The sequence below is a fragment of the Barbus barbus genome (assembly GCF_936440315.1).
Source record: "Barbus barbus genome assembly, chromosome: 40".
Classification (NCBI taxonomy): Eukaryota; Metazoa; Chordata; class Actinopteri; order Cypriniformes; family Cyprinidae; genus Barbus; species Barbus barbus.
Window position 1 is genome coordinate 23,596,158 of NC_136718.1, and position 10,045 is coordinate 23,606,202.

Here is a 10,045-nt window from a genome sequence, read left to right on the forward strand (position 1 = left end):
ATCATACATCTATCCACATTCCCTTGCATAATTTGTATATAGCACATCTGTACAATACAATATTCTGATTGTTTGAGTGTCCGAAGGAGCTGGACACATTCATATCAAATTGTCTTGCTGAACAAGGCTTGAAAGTCCATGCCATGTTTCTGTGAATAATCTAACAAAGCAAGGAATCTCTCCATGTAGCTTATGTATATGTGTACTGCATTTCAAGAACTGTTTATCTGATCATTCAGCTGCTCATTTATGATAGTTGGAACATATCTCTTATAGAACATGCTTTGTAAGTATTGTTGATTTTTCTTTCCGTTACAAAATGTTAACTAAAGGGGTCATAACATAGTTTTTAGCTAAAAAATTTCCTTCATGTCCAGGCTTCTGATGATGAGGAGTCTCACACCAAAATGTTCCAGTTGGAATCCGCAAAAGCAAAGACGTTGCACAACATCCCCTGTCTTTCTCCTCCATCCAGCCCCTGTAAGGAATCGTCTCAGAGGGTAATCTTGGGAAGGACGGTTTAGAGAACCTCCCTCAGGCCATTCTTGTTTTTGGATTGACTTATGCCTTGCATCTTGATTAATAAGCAATACATTAAACGCATACATTTTCTCTTTGTTTTATTAGACAAAATCTCAACATACCTAAAGTTACCTGAAATTTGTTAAACGGATTTTGTAAAATAAACTGAATTCTAAAACAAAATCCTTGTTTGTATTTTTGTCCTTGTTTATTGTGCAGCTGTAACTTAATGAATCGGCAGATAAATCAGTCAAATTAAACCAGTTAAATAGTTCCGGAGCGACGAACACTACTGTTAGTTGAGTATTTTCTCTTTTTTGTGATTTTACAGACGGTTTCCTGAATTCGATAGCCTAATACATTTTATTTAACCTGTGTATAAACGTCTTGTTATTTTTTAATTAAATTATATCATGAAAATAATACAAAATCAATAGTTGCCTGTCTTACCTCGACAAACCAGATTCTCCTCAGAATGACCGGTGAAATTAAAAAAACTGAAATTCCCGCTTCGGTATCGTGACGATTGTCCAGACATGTAGTTGTGCATCGAGAGATGTAGCTTAACTCGATATTTGCCACTGTATTAAAAAGGAACAAAATAAAATGACAAGTTTCTTTTACTATAATTTTGCATACGTTATTTTGCAGTGAATATTCATGAAAGTAGTAAAAGACTTTAGTGAAGTTGAAACTTAACCGAAGATAACTCTATAAGCAGATTTTTATTCAAACACTCTGAAACTAGTGATCACGGCTGATATTCAGGGAAGCCATAAGTGATGCAAATGTATCAGAATATTTAAAATATGTAATTTATTTGGCTGTAAAGCAAATCTCGAGATGTGTGGTCGAATGAATGATTTAATGAAAACAGTCCAATAAAAAGTCAATTATAACTGGTGTTTATTTTGTGGCTAGAAATATATTGTGGCCAACTGTTTTATAAATACAAATTTTACCGTTTTGCTATGTTATCTTTCATTATGAAAAGACCTATACATTTTCTGAATTAAAGTTTTCTTATACAGGACAGAGATGACAATCAAGTGCTTTGCCATAAATTGCTGTTTCTAGGCACTTTAATATTTCATTTTCAAAAATAAAATGTATTTTTGTTTTGTTACCTTAGTAGGCTACCTTACCTATGACATGAAATTTGACACAAGCCCAGATGACCATGATTTTACTTTTGAATTTACGAAGTTAACACACAAGTTAGACCAGATTACTATAATGAATGACAAGGCGTGTTGTAACCATAGAAATGTTGCCATATCTGAGGTGGTATATTATTACAAATCTGCACATGCCCATATAGCCAGCCAAAGCCCTGGCCACATCAGTAAACAGTATTTTAAAAATTATTAGTGCTCCTTATGATCCACACTGTTCAATTCAGCATTGTAGAGAGTATATTGTTATTGTTTGCCTTTTCAGCCATGGCCTCCTCCAGTGGTCCATCTGTCTGGATGTGTTCAATGATCCAGTCACCACTCCATGCGGACACTGCAGAACCTGCCTGAACAAATGCTGGAAAACCAATCCAGGCTGTTTCTGCCCAATCTGTAATGAAGAATATAGCAAAAGACCTCATCTCAAGATTAATACAACACTCAGAGAGGTTGTGCAACACTTTAAGGAGAAGCTTGAGCTAGGAAGATCTGAGGTGATCTGTGATGAAAGAAAGTAGAAAGCCGTGAAGTCCTGCTTGATGTGTCAAAGCTCTTACTGTGAAACTCACCTGAAACATCACAGAGTCCCGCGTCTAAAGAAACACACACTGATCAATGCTGTGGAAAATCTGGAGCATTATATATGCCAGAAACACCAGAGACCATTGGAGCTGTTCTGCAGAGATGACCAGACGTGTGTGTGTGTGTGTGTCTGTCCTGCACTTAACGAGACCACAGGAATCACAGCACTGTTCCTATGGAGGAGGAGAGTCAAGAGAAGAAGGCAAGAAATACAAACCAATACAAACACTATAAAAGACCCCATGAAATGCAATGTGTTGACAGGTTGAAGATCTCACCCGTCTTTCATTCCATCTGCTAGAAGTTGATTTTGTCAGGTTTTTTCCAATACAAGTTACCCTTCAAACTGCCAGACATGGATTAAAAGATTCAAAAACACAATTTTGAATTCCTGGGGCCTTGAAATGTTTTTTATTTTATTAATAATCAAGTAAAACTTTCTGTCAGAAAACAAAGCAAGAGAGATAAATGCATCTGTTTTTTCTCTTTATGTCAGATCGTTAAGACACAGACAGATTTGCAGCAGATAATCCAGGACAGAATGAATAACATTCATGAAAGATGAGTAGAAGAAAAAATCTGTAATTTACGCTAACATTTCAATCTGCTTAATAACAGCTTTTGAATGGACCCATATTTAAATACTTAATAAATGAATCTTATAATTGATCTCACAGAAAGAGAAATCAACCAGTGTTGAGCTCTTCACTGAACTAACCCGCTCTTTTGAGAGATGTCAGTCTGAGCTGCTGGAGGAAATGGAGAGGCAGCAGAAATCAACGGAGGAACAGGCCAAAGCTCTCATTAAAGAGCTGCAGCAGGAAATCTCCCAGCTAAAGCGAAGACACACTGAGCAGGAACAGTTCTCACAGACTGAGGATGATCTCCATCTCTTACAGGTCTGTGAACATCTCTCATCAATGATAAACCATAAAACGCTTTTCATGCTGATAAAAATCTCCTGTTGTAGACTTACTCATCCATTTGCACTTCTATACAAACTAAAAACTGGACGGAGATCAGTACTGACTTTAATATGAATGTGCGCACTCTCAATAAAGCACTAATTCAGCTGAAGGAATTTGAAAATGTACATAAAAAACTTGGTCAAACTGGTAAGTCGATATTAAATCCTGTGTATAAACTACTTTTGTCCATGCGTTAAATGCAGCTGCAGTTCTATTGATGGCATGTGACATGCTTTTCAGAGGAAATAAATGTGGAGACATTGATTAGTTTGTCAAATTAAAGTTTAGAGTAGAATTTAAAGTAAATACACTTACACATGGAAGTCACTGAATAAACATTTAAAAAACACAACCATCATACTTTCAGTTTCAAATAAGAGTAAAAGTATTTGAATATTACCATAGCACCTTTTATCGTAATTGTTTTATCATAAAACTGGTGATATAATTGCCCATGTAGTGTGCATAAACCATACTTATTTTCCACCAACAGTGACATAAATAGACCAGGTGCAACTCTTCATTTGAACAAACTGAGGGGCAAGTCAGAATTATTTTCTGAGGTCAATGGATTCAGAAATATGCAATAGTTGTTGCTCAGAATCTAATTTGTCATTTGTGTCCACAGAATTGAAGATGATGCAGCAGTATGCAGGTACAGTTTGTGAGCTGCACTTCTGATATACACTTACTTTGCATTTATAAACTAATTTGCTGAATGCTTTTTCATATTCCCTGATCTCTCTCTTAGTGGATGTGACTAGATCCCAATACAGCTTATCCTGAACTCATCTGGTCTATGGATGGAAAACAAATCCGTCATGGAAACATTAACCAGAACATTCCTAACTATCCAAAGAGATTTGATTCATGTTTAGATGTTCTGGGAAAAGAGGGTTTCTCTTCAGGGAAATTTTATTTTGAGGTGCAGGTGAAGGGCAAGGCTGAGTGGGATTTAGGAGTGGCCAGAGAATCCATAAATAGGAAGAGGAAGGTCAGACTGAGTCCTGAGGATGGATGCTGGACTTTGGTTTTGAGGAATGAGAATCAATATAAAGCTTGTGAAAATCCCTGTGTGTCTTTGTCTCAGAGAGAGAGGCTTGAGAGGGTTGGTGTGTTTGTGGATTATGAGGAGGGTCTGGTTTCTTTTTATGACGTGGAGTCCAGCTCTCATATCTACTCTTTCACTGACAAACTCTATCCGTTCCTCAGCCCATGTTATAATGATGAAGGTAAAAACTCAAACCCATTGATCATTTCACCTGTCATTTCAAATAAATGAATATACATAGCCTACAAAACATGAAGCACTCGATCTGAAAGATTAAATATGCATATGTTGTTATTTAAAGGACAAGAAAGGGACAAAAATAAATCTGCATGCCAAGTCAAAAAAAAATGTACTTGCTAAATTCAAAGTAACAAGGCTTTGAATCTAAAATCCATGATCAAGATTATAAAACATTTCTAGCCAATCCCATGTGACTAATCTGGAGTCAGGTGAAAATTACGTCATGAAATGTAAAAATGTTGTTACAAGTCCCAAATAAAGACTAGTGGATCATTGACATACAGTGATGATGAGGTCTGGTGTATGCAGTCTGAGGTTGAACTGTGTGGCCAGAACCTGTTTGGGAGCGCCCTGGTCCACCAGACGGTTCATGAACTCCTTATACTGCCGAGTCCAACGAATAGACTTAGCTGAAGGGAGACAAGTGAACATGCCATTAATGACAATGAAAAAATATGTATATAATGAATAATTGTTGATCATTTTGCATAGCAGTGCCGGTTCTGATTTAAAGAAACAGCTTTGTTTGGAAGAAATTAAAACTAACTTTTCACTACATAACAGTTTTCTCTACTGGTTTTCCATTCTCGCTGCTCGTAAGACTGGCATATAGTAGCCATCACTTTTTTCCATATGTCAAAAAAACTTTTCTCTTTTTAAATTCTGCACTATGAATATTGTTCACCCGCACACTTACTTTTAGTCAACCATCATTACCATCATTCTCATTGCACATTTATATTCATTATGCAAACAACTACATTTCGGGCCATTGACTTTTTGCAGTTTCACAAATGAATGAAAATTCAACCAATTCCTCAAACATAAGGTGCAATAGCTTGACTGTTTTGTGCTTTTTTCCCCCTCTAAAAAAAACCCCCTGATTTTTGACAAATGCAGTGACCGATTCATACATTTTGGGACATAATAACCAGAAACAAAGTCTCTGGTGGGACTGTTTAATAGTCAAACTCCACTCACTCTTTTGCCGTTTGAGGTTGAGAGGAATCCTGTCCTTTTTCAAGGTGGCTTTTAGCACTTCAGTGTAGTACATGGCCATCACCTGATACAACAGACTAGCCGTGCGCAGCTTTGACCTTTTGTTCTTCAAGACAGTGTAGAGTTACAAGGTCCATGATGATCTCAACGTCGTCGGTGGGGGACAGATACAATGTCTGCAATTTTAGGACAGTTCTAAATGCAGTTTAAAAATCTGACTTGTGTGAATTTTGTCATTTTATATCTATAAACATTAAATAAGCATCACATTAAATACACAAAATACATACTATTAAATAGTCTACGTCCATGGCCCTGCAGAACTTATGATTAAACATAAAAAATATTATTATGGCTGCAATTACAAATAAAAAATGATTATTAAATTAGACAACAATGAATTTCATTAATGACTGGTTGGGTCTGTTTTTGTTGAGCTCACTTTACGGTAAGAAAAACACATTGTTTTTGAGTCTAATGCATAGCATATATGTAGAGCAAGTGACTTTAAAAGCAAAAAAAAAATCTATCTTTCTTGTATCAGATACTGACAAGTTCTAAACCCAAAATCATGTTTTACTGATCACAGTTTGACTTTTCTCCAGAGTGAATTCGTAGATGATGATCTTTGACGCTCTCTGCCCGTGTGAAACTCTTTCCACACTCGTGGCAGGTGTAAGGTTTCTCTCCGGTGTGAACTCTCATGTGCACATTAAGGATTCCTTTATGAGCAAAACTCTTCCCACACTGAGTGCATGTGTACGGTTTCTCTCCAGTGTGAACTTTTAGGTGATCCTTAAGGTAATGTTTACCAATGAAGCTCTTCTCACACTGAGGGCACGTGAATGGCTTCTCTCCAGTGTGAGTTCTCATGTGAATATTAAGTCTTCCTTGGCGTGTGAAACTCTTTCCACACTCATGGCACGTATAAGGCTTCTCTCCGGTGTGAGATCTCATGTGTGTGTCAAGGTGTCCTCTTTGTGAGAAAATCCTCCCGCACTCAGTGCATGTGTACGGTTTCTCTCCAGTATGAATTTTCAGGTGATTCTTAAGGTATAGTTTAATGCTGAAGCTCTTTCCACATTGAGGGCACAGGAAAGGCTTCTCTCCAGTATGGACTCTCATGTGCACATTAAGGCTTCCTTGACGCGTGAAGCTCTTTCCACACTCATGGCAGGCAAAAGGTTTCTCTCCGGTGTGAACATTCATATGCATTTCAAGCTGTTCGCTTTGTGAAAAACTCCTCCCACACTGAGGGCATTTGTATGGTTTTTGACCTTCCTGAACTAAGCTCGTTCCACATTCATGGCCTGCGAAAGACGTTTCTTCACTTAAAACATTATGAGGTTTTTGATGCTGATGCATCTCCTCCACTTCACTCAGAATTTCACTTTCCTCTTTTAAGTCTAAAAATAAAAACAATACAGAGTCAAAAATCAATTATATTGTGACAAAAGTAAAAAAAAAAAAAAGCCTCTTTTTTTGTGCTTTTTGTAGAAAACGAGACCTGAAGTTTACACGCTTAAAATAAATTCTGTCATATAAATATAACTGCTTTTTAAGACCAATAATCATCATTAGTGCCGCTGCCATCCAAAAGTGACTAATCCAGATTCATTAGCATTTTTCAACACTATTGAATTCAGAATTACTGATTCTGTTGCTCAATTAAGTAGCATATTTTGAGACTAAGTAAATTGGGTCTAACCGTCAAGTTATAACAGTTATGAAAAACATACTTCTCTTGGATTTAAATGTAGCATAAGCTCCATTCATACATTTATATTTGTATTTAAAGCCTTCAATTTGCACATTGTTGAAGGACAACATTAAACAGGATGAGAAATAAAGTTTTCCCCCAAAATACAAGCAAGAAATAAATGGCATATAATCAAACTAGCATTAATTACAGCGCTTAATAATTAATATATCATGGGTAAAAGCCAGACTTTTGCACACAGATTACAAACAACAATAAAAAAAGATGTTCTTTATTGTAACAGGTATTGACAAGGCAGAAAAATATACTAAAAATATACAAAATTGAAACGGAGGAAATTACCTGACAGAATAAAAACATTATCGTCATCATCATCCTCATCGCTCTGTTCTTCATCAGCTGTGGTTTCTCTTTTCATCTTCGTTAGGTTCCTGCAGTCCTCCAGCTTCACTGAGCACGTCTTAAGCGGTGTCTGCTCTTCTTCAGCGTTACAGTCTGAACCCAAAGACTCTGTGGAGATTAGATTGGTGGATTCATGACTGTCACACACACTCTCTTGAGCGTCAGTGTAACAAAGTAAACTGAGGCTGATCTCTGAGTCCTGTGTGTTTCTGGATCTCTGTTCAGAGAGCTGATCTCTGATGCTCCAGACTGAATCCGTCCCATCAGTCACACCCACCGAAACCTTTTCCATCTCCTGAGAAACAAAGAATCACAGTGCCAATAAATTAATATAACGAATGCTGCTCCTATTAAGATAAAACTAATCTGTGCATGTGCCAATGTTTAATCTTAAGGACATTTCTGTTCATTTTTATTTATTGAACAAGTTTGGTACTGGTTTACACTGGGTGTGAACAGATTTGGAAGCAAAACCAGTTGAAAACGGTTTGAATGGAAAGAAAGGAAAAAAGCTTGTCTCTGAACAGACAAGCACGCACAGTCATTCAGTATTAAGTGACTCTTTTTTTTTTTTATGTACAAACCTCTCTGCTCAGTTTTTTGTCTCTCTCCATCAGCTTTACTTCCAGTGACGCCTCCCTTTTCCTCAGATGACAGATTTAACTTGAAACCATCAACATCCAGCATGGACAGATATATTAAATCCTTCGTTTAGATTTTAAACATGCTATTCTCACAATTCTGCTGGTTTCTTCGGAAACTGAGCACGGTCTGAACTGTACAAAAATGTCAGCTACTGCTGCTTCGTTTCGTTTACAGAGGAGCTTAAACTACAAAATCGGACATTACTGCCACCTTTTGGGAGTACGGTACACAAACACAGCACCGTTTCAAAGCACTTCTGCGTCGGAAACCCTATATGAATCATTTGTTTCGAATCCCAGTGTTTCTACTGAAGAGGGGCTCTGTGTCAAAGACATAGAAACACACTGTCAGACAAACACTTCTTAATGATTTAGCTTTAACTGAATCATCTATCAGTGACTCGGCTGGAGATTCATTAATATAGGATACTCAATTAGCAGCTGGATTAGGTCACATAATCACTAGTCCTGGTTCAAACCCAAGCACTTCATGACTCACATCCATCACGACTGAATAGATTCATATGGCAGGGTTTCTTTTCCAAATAAAGTGCAAGATAATTGAACTGTCAGGGTATCTTTGTCATACACTGGTTTGTCAATCAATACTAATGTATCAGACTCCAGGTGAAAGTTTCCACACAGATATCCAACAAAACAAATCTGAAACTGAGTGTAGACAGTGCTAATTATTGTTTGAGTAATCATTGTGATAGGACACACCTGGGCAACAAAATACACCTGTCAGTCACGTTCCAATATTTTTGCTCACATGAAAAATCAGTGGGTTCAAACAAAAGGTTATATCTTCTAAGTTGTGTGTCAGCTCCAGATGTAAATACTTGGAAATAAAAGCCGGCATGCAACTCTCTTGTCTGATATTCATCTTTTGATGTCAAACCCAAATGTTTTCAATCTACAGCAAAAATAAAGGAATTGGCCTCACTGTCCCAATACTTTGGAGGGGAGATTCTAATATTTTAATAAATTCTAACAAATAAATGAAACTTTGAATAAAAACTACACACACACACACGTATGCATATAATAAAAATTCCATTAATAAAAAATTCTGAATAAATAAAAAATGTAACAAATACAATTCTAATAAATAAATAAAAGAACATATGTTAAATACTTTTTCAATCAAGCAATATAAAATAGATATAAAAATCTTAAATAAATTATTCAATATTTATTCTGATTCTATTTTAAACAATTGTAATAAATACATTTGAATAAAATAATTTGTGAGTGCATATAATAAAACTGTAATAAATAAATAAATTTAAAAAAAAAATGTAACAAATGCAATTATAATAAATACATAAATTGAATGACTAATAAAATGCAGATACATGAAAAACAAATAAATATTAAATAAATAAAAGGAATTTTAAATTTTACTGAATTTTACTGCTTTTAATTATTTAAATTTCACATCCTTCTATTTAATATTAAACAAGATGTTAATAAATAAGTAAATAAGATAGAATGAATGAATTAATATATTTAAAAATTGAAAAAATATTGAAAAATATTTAAAATTTATAAAATATAAATAAGATTTGTAAATTTGGATAAAAGTGTCTGCCAAATGAGCATATATAAATGTAAAATAAATATATTTAATTATTTATTTAAATTCCTCATCTTTGCATTTAATTCCTGGTTTACATTAGATTTGATCTTGAGTCCTAAAATACTTGGTTCACCTACACTAGCAGGGAAAAGTTTGGACG

The 10,045-nt window shown here is 35.6% G+C and overlaps 1 protein-coding gene and 1 pseudogene across 3 annotated transcripts; one reads left to right on the forward strand and one right to left on the reverse strand.

Annotated features, from left to right (window-relative positions):
- The first annotated feature begins 407 nt into the window (after positions 1-407).
- Positions 408-4,529, forward strand: LOC306859394 (zinc-binding protein A33-like; annotated as a pseudogene). The gene is made up of 6 exons: positions 408-500; positions 1,979-2,481; positions 2,957-3,178; positions 3,250-3,394; positions 3,876-3,902; positions 3,999-4,529. The product of its transcript is annotated as a zinc-binding protein A33-like (transcript).
- Positions 2,676-8,476, reverse strand: LOC306859986 (uncharacterized protein). 2 transcript variants are annotated; one of them, XM_079401467.1, is made up of 4 exons: positions 8,244-8,476; positions 7,600-7,954; positions 5,520-6,943; positions 2,676-4,948 (listed from the first exon to the last, which is right to left on the reverse strand). In XM_079401467.1, exons 1-3 carry the CDS (start codon positions 8,271-8,273, stop codon positions 6,114-6,116), a joined length of 1,215 nt encoding a protein of 404 aa, XP_079257593.1. In that variant the 5' UTR covers positions 8,274-8,476; the 3' UTR covers positions 2,676-4,948; positions 5,520-6,113. The 2 variants fall into 2 exon arrangements, with proteins under 2 accessions (XP_079257593.1, XP_079257594.1); XM_079401468.1 differs by lacking the exon at positions 5,520-6,943 and having other exon boundaries at positions 3,515-4,948.
- Between the last annotated feature and the right edge of the window lie 1,569 nt (positions 8,477-10,045).